This window comes from Benincasa hispida, chromosome 1, assembly GCF_027475165.1.
Source record: "Benincasa hispida cultivar pf3 chromosome 1, pf3_genome.v1.1, whole genome shotgun sequence".
NCBI classification, from domain to species: Eukaryota; Viridiplantae; Streptophyta; class Magnoliopsida; order Cucurbitales; family Cucurbitaceae; genus Benincasa; species Benincasa hispida.
In genome coordinates, this window is record NC_143478.1 from 59,806,933 (window position 1) to 59,826,278 (window position 19,346).

A 19,346-nucleotide genomic window follows, 5' to 3' on the forward strand; every position below is an offset into this window, starting at 1 on the left:
GGGCTTTATTTTGGGCTCTAGTAAAAGAATTGGGCCCAAACTCAACTGTTATTGAAAGAAAAATGGCTTCCTACATCAGTCTAACTAAATAAGTCAGAATCACAATCGTCTAAACTATCTATTACATGGATAGCCTCATACATTATTATTTTACATAAATATTATAGCACATTTACATTTCGACCATCAAAAACATTTAAACAGTTAAAAGAACGTTTAAATACTACTTTGCTCCCTCTACTTTTAGTTTTGATTCATTTTAGTCCCTATATTTTTAAGATGTTCATTCCAGTCTTTATAATTTTAACTTTGATTCGTTTTTTGTTCATGTAGTTTTAAAATGTTCATTTTGGTCCTCATACTTTCGATTTGGATTTGTTTTAGTCCTTAAACTTTAAAAAAGTAACCATTTTGATCCATTAAAAATCAAGTAAAATTGAAAATAAATTGACCAAAATGATCACATTTTGAAAGTACAATGACCAAAATGAACATTTAGAAAGTATATAGACTAAAAGAAATCAAAATTGAAGGTATAGGGGCCAAAATGAATTAAAATTCAAATTATAGGGTGATCTGACCAGGTAAATCAACCTATCCCCTAGCGTACCGGAGCTTTTCTACCCAGGAAGCACAGTCGCGAACTACACGGGACCAAGATGAACATTTGAAAGTATAGGGACCAGAATGAACTAAGAGATTTTTACACAAAAAAAAAACTGAAATAAAAAATATATGGACCAAAATAATATTTAAACCTTAAAAAACTAAAGAAATATCATAAGCATGTGAAAGTCATGTAAGTCTTCCTATCCGGATTTTGTCATCAACCGTTGTAAAGTGAAATAAATTAGTATTTACTAGTGAAATCAATTAGTGTTTAATAAATTTCAGCTTTAAACTTGAAAAGTTAGATTATAGTGTTTGGTAAATAATATCAATTTGTTATGTTTAACCATAATGACTAACTGCACACGTTATAAATTAAAAACTAAAAATAAAATTGTATAATTTTTTTTTATAATTTATATTTTTAAATATTTGTTTAAAATGTTATATCATAAATATGCACTCAACTTAAATCTATTTTTTGTTTATTTTATATTATTTATTAATACTACAAGAAAATAGTATTTTTTTCGATGCCTAAAATCATCGAAAAATAGCTAAAAACATGTCGGGAGATCATCTCATGATGCACAATGAGTGGTCGAGAGAATAGTCTGGAAATATCATCGGGAGACTTACTCCCAATGCCTGAAGCCATACCATTAGATGTTGCAATGAACTCCCGACACGATATATACGTCGTCGGGAGTCAATATCGCTCAACAACATTAACAGGTCGTCGGGCATCATACTCTCCCTACACTGTACAGTGTCTTCAGGAGTATGATTCGCAACCTTAATTTCTTTAATAATCTCCCAACGATGGATTGACCCATTGGGAGTTAGTTTATCTCTCGATGATATCGCCGAGAGTTTTCGGACTTTTCTTTGTATTTCCATTCTTGCTTTTAATCATTTTTAATTTTGATCTTCGTAACCTAAAATTTAGAACCCAAATCAATAATAATTAAGCATCAAAAGTTTTCACATACATTCACATCAAACAAAGTCATCGATAGTATTATTTGTTATATAAAAGAAAGAGAATTATACTGGAGAATAATGTTTACACATATATAGGGTCCGTTTGATAGTATTTCTGTTTACTGTTTCTTGTTTATGTTTCTGTTTCTCATTTTTTAAGAAATGGATTTGTTTGATAATGTTTATGGTTCATTAATCCCAAAATTTAAAGACCGTTCGCAAAATTGTTAGAAATTTCAGGAAACAAAAAAGAATTGGTTTCTCCCATTTCATTCCCTATTTTTTCGTTATGTTCCTTCTCATCAGGGGGTGTTTGGCTCACCAACATGAGTTAAATTGAGTTGGTATAATATACTAACTCATTGTTTGATCCACCAACTTTAAATGTTGGTGGAGTTGAGTTAGTATATTTTACCAGCTCACCCTAACTCTCCTTTCTTCCCATGTCACACTCTAAGAACCAACTCCAAGATCTGACAACCACATTTAATGACAACTTCGGTGACTAACTCTGGACTACGACAACTACCTCCAATGACAATTCCAACTATGAAATCTGGACTCCGACAACCACCTTCGTTGACAGCTCCGACGACCAACTCCGAGCTCCAACAACCTTCACGCAACCAACTCTGACAACCAATTATGGCCTCCGACAACCACCTCCGGTGACCCAACTTCGACGACCACCTTCGTGCTACCAACTCTGATGAAAAATTGGCTCCAATAACAAACTCTGAAAACCACCTTCGTAGGTTCTAACAACCACCTCTGACTACAAACTTCGATAAAAATCATCTTCGTTGATCACCTTTGAGCGAGCAACTCCAACAATCAACTCGAGGCTTCGACAACCACCTTCGATAATGAAACTCCGGCAATCAACTCTAAAACCACCTTCATGCGGCTAATCTTGGACTTCGACAGTTACCTCTGACTACAATCTCCAACGAAAATCATCTTCGATGATCAACTTTGAAGACCACTTTCGCCCAACCAACTCTGAAATTCGAAAACTACCTTCAATGACAAACTTCGACAACCAACTTTAATACACTTTCATGTGACCAACTTCAGGCTCCAACAGCCACCTCTGACTATAAACTCCAACAAAAATCATCTTCAATAATCAACTTCGACAACCACTTTTTTTACTACTATAATACTGATGATTGTTAAAGTATGTTGAGTGGTTAATTATACAAAAAATATTATTTTGTATACATCAAGTGGTATATTTATACGTAATGAATTCACATATCAAATGAGTGTTAATAATATTTAGACCAAAAGTATGTAACTTACAATGAAAAAAAACCATAAAATGAAATTTTTTTCTTGGAACATTTTCCAACAAAAAATAGTGAAAAATAAAGAATTGTTCTCTGATGATCCTCCAAATTTAGAGGGAAATGAAAGTGAACTTTTGAAGAAATGTGGTGACATTCTATTGGTTGTTACAATGATTGTGGAGATTTAATTAAAAAAAATCATCACATAATAAAAATATAGAGCAACAATAGGAGGAAGAAGAAAAATAAGAAGACGATGATAAAATTCACAGAGAAAAATTAGCTAGAATCAAAAGTTTTGATTTCGCTTAAGTTTCTCGTTTTATTTAACCATATTTTTACCAGAAATATAATGGGTTAATTGTTGTTTATTGCCCAAAAAAGAAATAAAGAAATAAAAGTTTTAAAAAATTTTTTTAAAAAAATTACAATCTATATTTTATTTAAATAAAGATGCGTAGAATTATTGATAAACAAATTTTAAAATAAAAAGAATAATCATAAAAGTATATTATTTATATTATTTACATCCCAAACATAGACATATGATCTCCCCATGTATGAAATTCAAATATTCCATCTCCCCAACGGTTTCTCTCTATCGGTCTCCTTCTTCCTCTCAGCTGTTGAAGGTTCTCTCCATTGAAGAAGATCAACGTTCTCTCTTGATGAAGGACTACTCTCTCCTCCTCTCAAGGCATGCACGCATGCAGGTATTTTCTCTGTTCATTCTACTCAACTTCGGACAAATCCCGGCTTGCAAAATCTGTTAAAAAAATGATGTTTCGTCATGATCCTTCATTCACTGATCTCTTTTTTCATCTTCGAAATTTTGTGTTTCAAACTTTCGAGCTTGCGTTTTCTATTCAAAGGATGATGGGCTTGTAGGGGTTCTTCTACCCAATTCGTTTTTTTGGTAATTGTTGATTTTTGTTTGTTCCCGTGTTCTGATCTCGAATTTTTTTGTTTTTTAAGTTAGGGGTACTTTGGTTTGCAATAGGTTTGAATTGGTTTGTCTGGAAATATGCCTATTAGGTGTTTGTTAAAATGACCATCTCTTGATTTCTTCATTTCCAACCCTAACTCTCTGCAAAATTATGGCTTCTTCCCTCTCTCCAAAATCAAAAGTTGACCCTTATAAATTTCTATTAAAAAAAATACAAACCTAATTAACCCAAAAAAAGAAAAAAGAAAAAAAAAAAAAGAGAAAAATTGTTGATGTTGTTCATCTTAGAAAACTTACATGAAAGGAAGAGATGGATTATGGTGGATTATTCCATGGAAGTTTGAGAGATTAACCATGCCCAAAAAGCTCTATTAAATTACATCGAAGAAATAGAGAGTTAAATTATGAAGAGGAGAATAATTTATTTAGAAGGATTTTTATTGTGAAAAATGTATGTGTATGTATAGCCAAGGAGGAAGAAACAAGGTGATGTCTTTTTCTTGAGATATATATCAAATATGAAATTGTGGGTTCTTTTTTAGATATTATTATTATAAATAAAATTATTTGTTGGTTCAATAGAAGCAATACTTCTTATTTTATAATTGTATCTATTGAAAAGAGAAGAGAAGAAACAAACACAGATTTACGTGGAAACCCTAGATCAGAGAGAAAAACAACGATAAGAGAATTTTTATTCTTTCTAATTTTCTGATACACAGTACTCAACACAGGACAGGTATAAATAACCAAATTAGGAGAAACCCTAGACAGTAGACGCTAAGAAAAAGACTAAAATGCACTTAGGGCTAAAACACCTTTCAACACTCCCCCTCAAGTTGGGGCATAAATATCAATGACGCCCAACTTGTTGATACAGGTGTCAAACGTCTGTCTAGGTAACCCCTTAGTCAGGACATCCACAATCTGTTGACTGGATGGGACATAAGGAACACCTACCGTTGTCTAGTTTCTCTTTGATAAAATGTCGGTCAATCTCAATATGTTTAGTTCTGTCATGCTGAACAAGATTATTAGTAATGGCAGCCTTGTTGTCACAGTAGAGTCTCATCAGGTCATGACTCTCTTGATGAAGATCTATTAATATCTTCTTCAACCAAATTTCCTCACAGATACCCAAGCTCACCGCTCTGTATTCAGCTTCGGCACTACTTCTAGCCACGACACCATGTTTCTTACTCCTCCATGTAACAAGATTTTCCCATATGAAGGTACAATACCCCGAGGTTAACTTCCTATCATTAGCAAAATTGGCCCAGTCCGAGTTAGTGTAGGCTTCAATGCATCTTTTATCATTTTTCCTGAACATCAAGCCCTTCCCAGGTGTTGACTTTAGATATCTCAGAATCCGAGTAACAACTTCCATGTGTCTCTCATACGGGGCTTGCATAAACTGTTTTACTAAACTCACAGCATATGAAATATCAGGTCTGGTGTGTGAGAGATATATCAACTTCCCTACAAGTCGTTGATATTTTTCCTTATTCACTGGGACGTCGTCTACTGAATTTACCAGATTATTGTTAACCTCAACTAGAGTATCTACAGGTTTACATCCAATCATCCCAGTCTCTTGTAAAAGTTCTAATGTATATTTTCTCTAAGACACTGAGATCCCTTCCTTTGATCTTGCTACCTCCATGCCTAAGAAATACCTCAAAGTACCAAGATCTTTAATCTCAAACTTTTCTGTGATCTTCTGTTTCAACTTGTCAATTTCTATAGAATCATTCCCTGACAGAATAATATCGTCAACATATACGATTAATATTGCTACTTTTCCTTGTGCTGAGTTCTTAGTGAACAGGGTGTGATTAGAGTGACCCTAAATGTACCCTTGGGTTTTGACAAAGGTAGTGAAGCGATCGAACCAGGCTCTAGGGAACTGTTTCAGACCATATAAAGACTTCTTTAACTTGCAAACCTGACTCCCAAACTGTGCTTTAAACCCTGGAGGAGGGGTCATATAAACCTCTTCTTCCAACTCACCATTTAGAAACACATTTTTTACATCCAACTGATGTAGAGGCTAGTCTAGGTTCACAGCAACAGAGAGAAGAACCCGAATAGTGTTGAGTTTTGCCACCGACGAGAAGGTTTCTGAGTAATTCACCCCATATGTTTGAGTGAATCCTTTTGCAACCAATCTGGCCTTATATCTGTCGAAAGTCCCATCAAACTTGTATTTGACTGTGAACACCCATTTACACTCGACTATTTTGTGACCTCTAAGAAGAGCAACTAGATCCCATGTTTTGTTGGTCTTAAGGGCTTGCATCTCTTCCATAATTGCGGTTCACCGTTCAGGAATTTCCAGAGCCTTGTACACATTTTTCGGAATTGTCACGGTGTTCAAGCTAGTGGTGAAGGCCTTGAATCTTGTTGACAAGCTACTGTAAGATAAGAAGCTTTTCATAGAGTACTTGGTACAAGACCTCGTTCCCTTTCGTAGAGCAATTGGTAAGTCTAGGGTAGCATCAATCTCACTAGTTTTGTTACCCTTTTCCTCTGTATTCATCTGCTGCACATTTTCAGTCTCCTGAACATCATCAGGGGAAAATTCATTACTCTCATCCTCCCTAATTTTGCCAAGGTTCACTGCATTGCTTGCAACAGAGTTATTATTATCAAGAGTATGGTTACCTTGAGCTGGCTCTGGTTCTGACTCTTGAACACCTTCCGGCGGAGCAACATGGGGAACTATTTCCTTTCGTAGATTCTTCCGATGGTAGGTTATCCAAGGAACTTGTTTTGTAGGAAGGATAGGATTGTCAGGAATGGGTAGGCCAGGATTATTAGTGTCAAGAATGGGTTCAAGAGACAAGTCTATGGGAATGGAATAAGTGGATGACGTGTTAGTCTCTTCACTCGAAGTCTCCCCCTGAAGAGGACTAACGGGAAAGAAAGGTTTATCTTCTTGAAAGGTGGCATTCATGGTAATAAAGTACTTTCGAGAAGACGGCTGATAACATTTGTAGCCCTGTTGATAGAAATGATACCCAACAAAGATACATTTTTTAGCCCTAGGAGCGAACTTACTGTAGGTACCATGATTATGGACAAACACCGTACACCCAAACACCCGAAGAGGAACATCTGGGAAAAGACTGGTAGAAGAAAAGGACTCTTTGAAATGGGCTAAGGGAGTCTGGAACTTGAGAACTCGAGAAGGCATTCGATTTATGAGATGGGCTGCAGTGAGTACAACATCTCCCCATAGGTACAAGGGTAGGGACGCAGGGATCATGAGTGCCCGGGCAACCTCAATAAGGTGACGGTTTTTTCGTTCGGCCACCCCATTTTATTGTGGTATATAGGCACAAGAGTTCTGGTGGATGATACCTTTAGAGTTTAAAAACTCACGGAGGGATTGGTTAACGAACTCACGGCCATTGTCACTCCGAAGGATAGAAATTTTGGCATTGAACTGGGTTTCGATAGTGGTGTAAAATTGCTAAAAGACTGTAGTCACTTCGGACTTATCCATAAGAAGGAATACCCATGTAAAACGAGTGTGATCATCTATGAAGGTGACAAACCACCGCTTACCCGACACGGTTGTGATATTAGATGGGCCCCACACGTCACTATGTATCAGGTGGAAAGGTTGGGAAGGTTTGTAAGGCTGGGAAGTAAAAGACACCCGAGGTTGTTTTGCACGAATAACACATCGCAAGATAAAGATGAAATATTAACATTATGAAACAAATGTGGAAATAAATACTTCATATAATGAAAATTTGGATGTCTAAAACGAAAATGCCATAACAAGAAATCAGTTTCAGAAATAGTAAAGGAAGACAATAAACAAGTGCTAGATAAACTCCTAGAGGAAGCATCCTCCGAGAGGAAATAGAGCCCCTTATTGTGTTGGGCCATGCCAGTCGTATTTCCCGAGCTCAGGTCTTGAAACAAAACATTGTCCTGTGAGAAAACGACATTGCAATTCAGATCTCTGGTTATTTTACTAACAGATAGCAGGTTATAAGATATCTTTGGCGCATGCAAGACATTCTGTAAAATTAACCCTTGAATAGGAGATAAGTGACATTTTCCAGCAATGGAAGCAAAGAACCCATCTGCAATTCGTATTCTTTCATTTCTCGCACTTGGATAATAAGAGAGGAATTGATTAGATGATCCAGTTAGGTGGTCTGTTGCTCCTGAGTCAAGAATCCACGATTCATCCCCTTCAACCAAGAAGCTAAAAGACTGAGAAGTACCTGATTACACGACATTGCCGGTTCCAACCATACTTGACTCTACCTGGCTGGTGATTGATGACGTACCTTCCCCTATTTCACTGACAAGAGCCCGATCGGTTTTAGATTTATCATTCGCAGGCCGTCGCTTTCCATTCGGTGGGCGACCGTGTAACTTCCAGCATTGATCTTTGGTGTGCCACGGTTTCTTACAATGCTCACAGATTGGTGGGGACTTTTTGTTCTGTTTTTCGCTTTCTAATTCCGAGGACTTGGCCCCAAACACAGCAGAGTCTAAATGGTTGATGCTAGTGTCTTCTAACATGACTTCTGAGCATACTTCCATCAGAGATGGTATTGGTCTCTGTCCCAAAATCCGACTTCGGACACCATCAAATTTAGGGTTTAAGCCAGCCAGAAAATCATACACCCGGTCCACCTCCTCAATCTTTGAGTACTAAACTCCGTCGACAGGACAATTCCATACGACTTCAAGGCACAAATCCATTTCTTGCCACAGAAGGGATAATTTATTGAAATAAGACGTTATGTCAATAGTCCCTTGTTTGCACTCATGAACATGTTTCCTCAAGGTATAAAGAAGTGAGGCATTTTGCCTCTTCGAATAGAGCTTTTGGACAACTTCCTAAATATCCCGAGCAGAGGCGAAGTACAAAAGTGGCTTCCCAATCTAGGGTTCCATGCTGTTTATCAGAATTGAGCGAAGAAGAGAGTCCTCTCCTTTCCATATACGTTCCTGGGGATCACCAGGGTTTAGTCTTGGTATTTCTCCAATTAGATACCTAAACTTATGACGTCCCTCAAGGACCATTCTTACTGATTGGGACCAAGAGAAATAGTTTTGTTCGTTAAGTTTCTCATCAATAGAAATCCATACAAAGTTTCCCACAGAACAGACATAATATTTGCTATAGGTAAAGTAAAGTAAGCATTTACCGGTGTTTCTGAGCATAAAGAGAAGTCTGAATGTGGATCTGGATGAAAACTAGTTGCAGGACTTGTCATGGATCTAAGAGCCGATATTTGCTGTTGTAAGTTAGCCAATTGTTGTTCAAAGGCAACGGTTCCACCAAAATTTGCCATAGGTTGGTTTTGCCCTTAAATCTCTGAAAAAGTAGCTTCATTTTGGCTAGAGGAAGGACCAAAAGAAGGGCTGGGAATTGGCTGACCATACTAGTTCGGCTGGATCGGGTTCGGTTGAACTGGGTTTAGTTAAACCAGTTGGTTCGGTTGGATCGACTGAAAAGAATGGGTCATCCATGCAGCAGAGGAATGATCTGGTATGTGTGCTAGGACCGGTGGCTGACTCGCAAACAGAGACTGAAGGTCGGCTGAAGATCGGCAGTCATGAGCAGAGGTGAAGTCGGGCAGTGTAAAAACTTCTGTGGCTGGCGGCTTTCCCTACACAGGCGGGATCTGAGGAAGAACCCGTGGGAAATCAGATGGGTCACACTGAATCGGAGAAGGAATCGTGCTGGGAGATCGGCTGGGTCGCGGACGGCGAGGCTTCAATCGATCGCTGGTCGGGTCGGGTCTGTGAGCTCCGTTAGTCCGTGTGTTGTGAAGGAGCTTGGGTCTGTGAGCTCTGTTGGTCGGGTCTGCTGAGGAAGTCCACCAGCTGGAGTTCGGAGCTGAGGAGTTGAGGCAGCGCGGCGTGAAAATAATGCTTAACGGCTTCTCGTATGGCTGCGGCAACTTCAGCGTTCATGGATCCCCCCGTTCCAACGGAGGTTGCTGTTGGAGTCTTTGGTTTGTTCTCATCGATGACAGCCAGGGTTTCGTCACCATGCTCTAATACCATATTGAAAAGTGAAGAGAAAAAACAAACACAGATTTACGTGGAAACCCTAGATCAGGGAGAAAAACCACGATAAGAGAATTTTTATTCTTTCTAATTTTCTGATACACAGTACTCAACACAGGACAAGTATAAATAACCAAACTGGGAGAAACCTTAGAAGTAGATGCTAAGAAAAAGACTAAAACGCCCTTAGGGCTAAAACACCATTTTAACCGTTTCTTTTTATAAATTGTTTGTTGGTTCAAATTTTGGTAGGTGAACTACCTTGCTAAGTTTATTTTATATGCATTTCTGTTTAGTTTTTGCATCTTCTTTCATGACTCTCAGCTACTCTTTAAACATAGCCTTGACCCAAAACTGAATGCTCTCTTCGATATCTAGAATCTCTTGTTTGTTATACTAATTTTTTGGACCATATTCTGTTTCATATGATTATTAGAAAGAGAATTTCTAATTTTTACATTTTGCTAATTAATTTTACTCACTCCAAAAGTTATTATAAAAAGAAATCAAGAGATTTTGTGTGAGTTCCTCTTGTTTTGTAATGGAGTTCGGTTGTTGTCTAATTGAAGTTCCTCTCTTTCTATATTAACTCCCTCCATCTTCGTTATAAACTCAATACAAAGTTCAATTTCATTAGTTGTACATTAGAGAAAGTGAAGGTGTCATTTGTTTTGATCGCCAAAAAGAAGTATCCAATCCTTCTCTCTTCTTTCTTGAACAAGGAGGAAGAGGGAAGATTCAAATAAATTAGATAAGTTATGAGATTTCTCTCATTCCCCTAGAAGCTCCACCAATGGCAAAGATCATAATGAAATTGAATTCTTGGGTTGAAGTTGCTCCAATTCTCATCTCTTACCCACAAAAACCCTCTTCCATCCCGTTGTTGGAACCCATTGTCGAAGATGTCACCAAGGAATACGACGAGGACTCATAACCCAGTTCTTTCATTTGTTTTTGCAGTTTCAATTCCCTTTTCTTGTGAATAGAAAGTCGAATGATGGCTGATTTCTAAAAGGTTGGTACTCAGTCAGAGCTACGTTTTCTTTTTATCTTTTCGTTAGAACAATATTATTTACTTTCCTTTATATATTGACAATTTCAAACTTTAGTCAAACAAATTTGAGATGGGTTTCAGCCTTTGCAAATATTCTTTACATCATTTCTACCTATTCACTTTGATGCTAAGTTGGAGGCTTTACTCCCATTTTTTTATACATACCAACAAGTACTCTTTAAAAAATTTCTACTAGTACTTTTGATGTTACGTGGGCGTGTGCGTGCGTGCAATGGATGATCAGATTGCTTAGTTAATTTTGATAGAAATTATTACCACCAAGTACTTATTGTCCGATTGATTTGATTCACATGTTTTGTTTTCTTCTTTTTTGTTCTTTTTAATATAATCTAAAAACGATTCCCTAAACTAATTCGATTTTATACTAAGTATAGATCTTGTGTTGATGAGGTCGTTGAAATTGATGGATTGAGAAGTGAAGGACCATGGCCAAACAAGAATGAGGCTCTATTTGTTGACTTAATGGATGAAGAAATTGCAAAGGGCAATCGACCAACCACAACATTTACAAAGACAAGTTGGAATTATATATGAGAAACCAACTAAATGCTAGTACTGGATATGCTTATACTCATGATCAATTGAAAAAATGAGTTTAACAAATTAAGACAAAATTTACAAAGACTTCAAAAAGATATTAAGTGATATGACAGAAAATGGTTGGGAACCCTTATTGGGCACTGTCACTCTAGAAGAGGAGCAATGGAATGAACTTTTAAAAGTATAATTAAGCTGCAAGTGCTTTTCTTTTCCATATTGTTTTGCTAAGAGAAGTAAAAAGTTTTTTTTTTTAAATGGTTGCCCACATTATGCAAAGCTTATGAGGGCTTTTGGAGATACTAGTGCTATAGGTGTAAATGCTTGCCCATCAACAAAACTTCCTTCAGATTTTGAAGATGAAAATGATGTTGGAAGCAATATGATCGTCGGTGGTGAAAAAAATGATAATGAAAAAATTGGATAACGAGTTCGAAGGAAGAGGGACAAATTTGGTAGTTTCTTTTCTTCATTTATAGATGTGTATGCTGAGAATATAAAGAGAAAAAATGACATCCTTGAGAAAAGATCTTTTAGTTTTTACCACTAGTCAAGTTGATGAGGGTCAATCATCAAGGAAAAAAGATAATGTCGATGAAGAGCTGATGGAATGTTTTAAAATTTTAAATATAATGGAGGATATTGATGGAAAGGCTTATATTAAACTACTGAAACTTCTGCATGGAGATCTTGCTTGGAGAAAATTATTTTTACTCGTGTCTGATTCAAGGAAGAAAGATTTCATAAATAGTATCTAGATGTCACTTGTGGATGCTTTAATTTTATGTCACTTCTTCATATTAAACTTAAGTTTTGTTGTTTGATTTGGTGGTTTTGTGTTATTTGAACATGGATATTTTGAATGTGATTCATTTTGAAATTTAGGAATGTATTATGTTTATGTTTGATTTATGAGATGGGTTTGATTTATGTTTCAAATTTCTTTTCTCATGTTTGATTTAGGGATTATACTATTGAAGTGAGATGAACTTGATTCAAGACAACGACTTTGAGGATTATGATTTTGATGATGATGATGCCATATTCATCCTTTTCAATTTATTTTACGTCGACTTTCACAAGATACAATATTCTAGACAACCATATAGAACCTCTGCACTGAGATGATATGATTATGTGATCAAGTTGTTAAATGTAAATGATAGAAGATGTTTAGATTGTTTTAGGATGAAAAAAGCTACATTCATAAGGTTTTGTGAAGATTTAAAATATAAAATAAATCTAAAAGCATCTAGGTATCTTATCGTTCAAGAAAAAGCATTATATTTTTATTGATCATATCACATAATGAAAGCAATCGTATAGCAGCAAAAAGATTTCAACATTCAGGTTAAACTATTTCTCGAGCTTTTAACCTTGTTTTGAGGAGGTTATGTACCACTAGAGATCGTATAAAAACCGAAATATTACCCTTTCTTTAATGTAGTACTTTTGAGTTAATGTTTTGATTTATTTTTCCAGAAATATAATATTTTGAAAATATATTTATGTTTATATTTATGTTTCAAGATTATGTTGGTGTTATTGATGGCACTCATGTTGCTGCATGTATTCCCCAAAATGAACAAATATCGTTTCATGGAAGAAAAACTAACACAACGTGAAATATAATGTGTGTCTGTTCATTTGATATGTTATTCACGTATATCATATCTGGTTGGGAAGGATCAGTGAATCATACTCCTAGAATGTATCAAGCATCATGAGAATAAATTTTCTATTCCTAAAAGAGGTATATAATTATATGTTTTTAGTATTTTAATTCAACATTTGACTTCATGATAATTTATTTATTTATTTTATTTTATACAAATCAATGCTATCTTATCGATACAGGATATTCAAATATGCCTGGATTTGTACCATCATTTCACAGTCAAAGATATCACTTACGAGATTTTAGAGAAAGGAGACATCGCCCTCGAGGTAGAGAAGAAGTGTTTAACTATCGACATTCTTCACTGCGGAATGTCATAGAACATTGTTTTGGCGTGTTGATGGCTCGATTTCCTATTCTTAAGCAAATGCCTCTTTACCCGATCAACACACAAAAATATATACTAATAGCATGTTGCACAATTCACAATTATATTAGATTGAATGATCGTCAAGATGATCTATTCAATAACTTTAGCAATGAATCAATGATCGTTGAAGATATACAAAGTTTACCAAACAATTTGCAGAGTGATATAATTGAATTAGACGTGAGTCGACATCATCTAAGACAAATGGCTCGAGTGAGAGATGAAATTACCGATCAAATTTGGACAACATTTGAAGGATAGATACAATTTTGTTATTGTTTTTAGTTGTGAATCAAGACTTATTTATATTAAATGATATAAATTTTTGATAATTTATTTTTTATGTTTAATGTATGACATATATTTTATATATTATATTATTAAGAAACAAGAAATAAGAAACATGAAATAGTTATCAAACAAGTTTTTGTTTTTGTTTATTTTTTTTTTCAAGAAACAGGAAATAGGAATAATTTTCAAACATATTCCTGTTTCTTGTTCTAAAAAAAAAAAAGAAACATGAACGTTATCAAATGGGTCATAATGGTTCACAAAAATATATCTTGACAAATATATAGAAGAAAGTACGATGATATGTTGTCAGCTTGTGACTCCAAAAGGCACCTCCAAAGCATCAAATTTACATATTATTGTGAAGATTAAACGTATGAAAAACTCTCAATCCAACATTGAAAACTAATCTCAACCTATCCCATACAATATTCAAACTTCATAAACATAACAATTAAAAAAAAAAAAAAAAAAAAAAAAAAAAAAAAAAACTTAAGAAAATAATAAACTCACACCCACCGAGGTCTCCAATTTAACCTTAATAAATAAATGCAATTCATACTTTTACAATTCATGAACATAAACATTCATCAATTCAATACAACACGTAGGAACAATCATACCACTTAAGTAAGTCCTACAAAAACAATGCTAGTAACCAAACTTGGACAAAGCTATATGATTTCAAAAGGAATAATTCACCTGTGCATCATGCATAAAATTGACCAAACTACAGCATGTGACTTCAAAATGTGCAAGTTTCACTTCACTCACCCATTAATAACAAAATCTTATGAAGTATAAACATAATCCCTAAACATAGAAATAAAGACAAAATCAATAATCTATGTTAGAAATTAATAAGCTAGATACATTATGGATAACACATTCCTAGATACATTTCTAATTTCAAGATACATGCATTTCTAGATACATGTAATTGTTCAAGTACATGAATGGTATGTATACATGTACTTCATTTATTTTATGTCTTTTAGGAAGTGTCTCTTGAGTACTATATAAAGAGTTCATTTTCCTCATTTGTATGCAAGAGAAAAGAATCAAAATCAATAGAAGCAAATTGAAGTTTGAAAAGAAACTGAATTTCAAGAGAACAATATTCTTCTCTTGTGTGTTCTTGAGTTTTTTAAGAGAACAAGTTTCTTCTCTTAAAAGTTTGTGAGATTTAGAGTGAATTTAGAGTGGGCTCATCAACGCTTTCAACAAAGTGGTATTAGAGCAAAAGGATTGAAAGATGTCATCTAACATGTTGCAGCCTCAAATTCCTCACTTTGAGGGAAAAAACTATAAACGGTGAGCCAACAAATGAAGGTTCTTTATGGATCTCAAGATCTTTGGGATATTGTTGACAGAGGATATTTAGAGCCAGAAAGTAAGGATGGTCTTTCACCACAACAACTCAATGAGTTGAGAGATACTAGAAAAAAAAAGATAAGAATGCATTATTTTTCATCTACCAAGCTATGGATGAAAATATTTTTGAAAGAATATCAGGAGTCTCTACTGCTAAAGCAACATGGGATGCATTACAGAATTTGTATGAAGGAGAAGAAAAGGTAAAATTGGTCTAATTGCAAACATTTTGAGCTGAATTTAATACTATTCGAATGAAAGATGCTGAAACTATTGAAGATTTTTTCAATCGTGTTCTCTTAATTGTTAATCAATTGAGATCAAATGGAGAAACAATCGAAGATCAAAGGGTGGTTGAAAAGATCCTTAGAAGCATGACTAGAAGATATGAGCATATTTTTGCAGCAATTGAAGAATCTAAAGATTTGTCAACTCTCTCCATCAATAGCTTAATGGGATTTCTTCAATCTCATGAGCTCAGATTGAAGTTGTTTGATTCTACACCTTCAGAAGAAGCTTTTCATATGCAATCCTCTTCTAGAGGGCGATCTGGTGGAAGAAGAGGTGGACATGGCGGTAGAGGCAATGGACGATCCAACGTCATAACAAATTCAGAGTCAGAGAGTAGAGACAATCAATCTTTTTCAAATAGAGGAAAGGGAAGAAGTTCAAATAGAGGAAGAGGCAGAAGCGGTGGTTGTGGAGATTTTTCTCACATACAATGTTTCAATTGTAGATGTTATGAACATTTTCAAGTAGACTGTTGGTCTAAGAAGGCTAATTCTAATCAAGCAGAAACCACTCTAATGCATGAGCAACAGGATAATGATCAAGGTCTTCTCTTCCTCACATTCAACGTCCAAGAAACAAGCATTGAGGAAATATGGTATATTGATAGTGGTTGCAGTAACCACATGACAGGAAGAAAGGATATTTTTATATCTTTAGATGAATCTCATCAAAATGTAGTAAAGATTGGTGACAACAAGAAGCTTGAGGTCAAAGGAAAAGGAGATATTCTTGTCAAGACAAAAAAGGGAGCAAAAAGAATTACGGATGTGTATTATGTTTCAAGTCTCAAACACAATCTTTTAAGTGTTGGACAACTTCTCCTAAGAGGACATGATGTTATCTTTAAGATAACATATGTGAGATTAGAACCAAGAATTGAGGTCTCATAATGAAGGTACGCATGATTCACAACAAAATGTTTCCAATTAAAATATGCTATGCGAAGCTTGTTTGTTTTGAGACTTTAGTATATGACTCTTCATGGTTGTGGCATTGTCGATTCGGGCACCTGAGTTTTGACACATTGTCTCACATGTGTCAACAATATATGGTGAGAGGAATGCCAAATATTAAAAAGGAAGTTCAACTTTGTGAAGCATGTGTTTTCGGAAAGCATCATCGAAATTCATTTCCGACTGGAGGTTCTTGGAGAGCATCAAAACCTCTCGAGCTTCTCCATACAGACTTATGTGGACCATGAGAACCACTACACATGGAGGTAACCATTATTTTCTCACATTTATTGATGACTACAGTCGGAAAACGTGGATTTATCTGCTAAAAGAAAAGAGCTCTACTTTCGAATGTTTCAAGACATTCAAAGCAATGGTGGAAAATGAAAGTAACTTGAAATTGAAAGCATTGCGTTCGGATCGCGGAGGAGAATATATAGTCTTTGTAAATTTCTTGAAGAAAACGGAATCAAGCATCATAAGATTGTTCAAAGAACTCCTCAACAAAACGGATTGCAGAAAGGAAAAACAGAATAATAATGGAACTTACAAGAAGTATGTTGAAGGCCAAGAAGCTTGCAGATCAATTTTGGGGAGATGCAGTAACTTGTGCTATTTATCTCCTAAATCGAGCTTCAACTAAAAGTGTGCAAGGTATTACTCCTCAAGAAGCATGAAGTGGAATGAAACCAACTGTTAATCACCTAAGAGTGTTTGGGTGTATTGCTTACCCTCATATTTCAGATGAGAAAAGAGGTAAACTAGATGATAAATTAAAAAAAAAATGCATTTTTGTTGGGCACAGTGAGAACTCCAAGGCTTACAAATTATACAATCCCGTAAGTAAAAAAGTTATTATTAGCCGAGATGTCAAGTTCGATGAAGCAAAATTCTGGCAATGGGATGCACCAAATAAAGACCAGAATCTATTACTTGTTGACATGAATGGCAAAGAAGATGCTCGAGACTTGGAGCTTGAAAAGACTCAACCACTGACTTCACCTTCTTCATCACACTCCATAAGTGATGAAGAAACTAGTCCAAGAAAGACAAGAAATATTCAAGAGATCTATAATACTTCAAGAAGAATACAAGATGTTGAACATGCTGATTTTGCTTTATTTGCAGATGTTGATTCTATATACTTTGAAGAAACAATTCAAGATGAGAAATGGAAAGATGCAATGGATCAAGAGATTGATGCAATCAGAAGAAACGAGATATGGGAGTTAGTCAAATTACCAGAGAATAGAAAAGCTCTTGGAGTAAAATGGATCTATAGAACAAAATCAAAGCAGAATGGAGAAGTGTAGAACTACAAGGCCATATTCGTAGTAAAAGGTTACAAACAAAAGTTTGGTGTGGATTATGAAGAAATTTTTGCACCAGTAACTCGCTTGGAGACTGTTCGTTTGATGTTAGACCTTGCAGGATAAAATAACTGGAAAGTTCATCAAATGGATGTCAAGTCAGCATTTTTAAATGGGTATTTAGAGGACGAAATTTATGTTGAGCAACCCCTTGGTTATGCCAAAATTGGAGAAGAAAATAAGGTGTGTCAATTGAAGAAAGCATTGTATGGACTAAAGTAAGCACCAAGAGCTTGGTATAAACGTATCGATGATTTTTTCTTAAAGAATGGTTTCAGAAGATGTCCATATGAACATGCTCTCTACACCAAAGAAGACAAAAATGGTAATTTCTTGATGATTTGTCTATATGTTGATGATTTAATCTTTACGGGAAATTCAAACATGATGATTGACGAGTTCAAAGAAAGCATGAAGAAAGAATTTGAGATGACTGATATGGGTTTACTTCATCACTTTCTTGGTATTGAAGTTAAACAAGGTGATAATGAGATTGCAATTTCCCAAAAGAAGTATGTAAAAGATTTATTGATAAAGTTCAAAATGGAGAATGCTTATCCTGCTAGTACTCCTATGGAACTGGGTTTAAAGTTAAGCAAGCATGATGATAGTAAAGCTTTTGATGCCACCATCTATAGAAGTCTTGTTGGAAGTTTAAGTATTTAACTACAACTAGACCTGATCTTATGTTCTCAGTAAGTTTGTTGAGTAGATTTATGGCATCACCAAAGAGAAGTCATTGGGAAGCTGGAAAGAGTGTTCTTGGATATATTCTTGGAACTGTTGATCATGGAATCCACTATAAAAGGAATGTGAATAACATTCTTGTTGGCTACAGTGATAGTGATTGGGGAGGAAATATTGATGATTTCAAAAGTACTTTTGGGTATGTATTTAATATTGGTTCTGGAGTAGTTTCGTGGGCATCAAAGAAGCAGGACATTGTAGTATTGTCAACAACAAAAGCTGAATACATTTCTTTGTCTGCAGCTAGTTGTCAAGCACTTTGGCTTAGAAAGGCACTACATGAATTGAAGTGTCCTCAAGAGAAAGGGACCGTCATGTTCTGTGACAATAAATCATCTATTTCACTTTTGAAGAATCTAGTTTTTCATGGAAGAAGCAAACACATACAGATCAAGTATCATTTCATCAGAAAATTGATCAAAGATGGAGAAGTATATATCAAGTATTGCAAGACACAAGATTAAGTTGCAGACATATTCACAAAAGCATTAAAGACAGACTTATTCTTGAAAATGAAAGAGAAGTTCGGAGTCAGGGAAGTCTAGCTTAAGGGGGCATGTTAGAAATTAATAAGCTAGATACATTATGGATAATACATTCCTAGATACATTTCTAATTTCAAGATACATACATTTCTAGATACATGTAATTGTGAGTACATGAATGGTATGTATATATGTACTTCATTTATTTTGTGTCTTTTAGGAAGTGTCTCTTGAGTACTATATAAAGAGTTCATTTCCCTCATTTATATGCAAGAGAAAAGAATCAAAATCAATAG

General features: G+C 35.2%; 1 protein-coding gene and 3 pseudogenes across 1 annotated transcript; all 4 read left to right on the forward strand.

The window, feature by feature from the left end:
• The first annotated feature begins 11,338 nt into the window (after positions 1 to 11,338).
• Positions 11,339 to 12,249, forward strand: LOC150038583 (uncharacterized; annotated as a pseudogene).
• A 643-nt stretch (positions 12,250 to 12,892) lies between these two features.
• On the forward strand, positions 12,893 to 13,800 carry LOC150038584 (uncharacterized; annotated as a pseudogene).
• A 3,187-nt stretch (positions 13,801 to 16,987) lies between these two features.
• Positions 16,988 to 17,761, forward strand: LOC150038585 (uncharacterized). The gene is made up of 2 exons (XM_090313734.1): positions 16,988 to 17,102; positions 17,193 to 17,761. The coding sequence occupies exons 1-2, from the start codon at positions 16,988 to 16,990 to the stop codon at positions 17,759 to 17,761; spliced, it is 684 nt and encodes a 227-aa protein (XP_090169860.1).
• A 773-nt stretch (positions 17,762 to 18,534) lies between these two features.
• LOC150038586 (secreted RxLR effector protein 161 pseudogene) lies at positions 18,535 to 19,029 on the forward strand (annotated as a pseudogene).
• The last annotated feature ends 317 nt before the right edge of the window (positions 19,030 to 19,346 follow it).

Excerpts from the sequence above, each read along its gene's own strand:
- LOC150038585 (XM_090313734.1), top strand. The coding sequence starts at position 16,988 with ATGGAACTTACAAGAAGTATGTTGAAGGCCAAGAAGCTTGCAGATCAA. Across the intron at positions 17,103-17,192 it reads TTCAACTAAAAGTGTGCAAG|ATGAGAAAAGAGGTAAACTA; the intron begins GTATTACTCCTC and ends CTCATATTTCAG.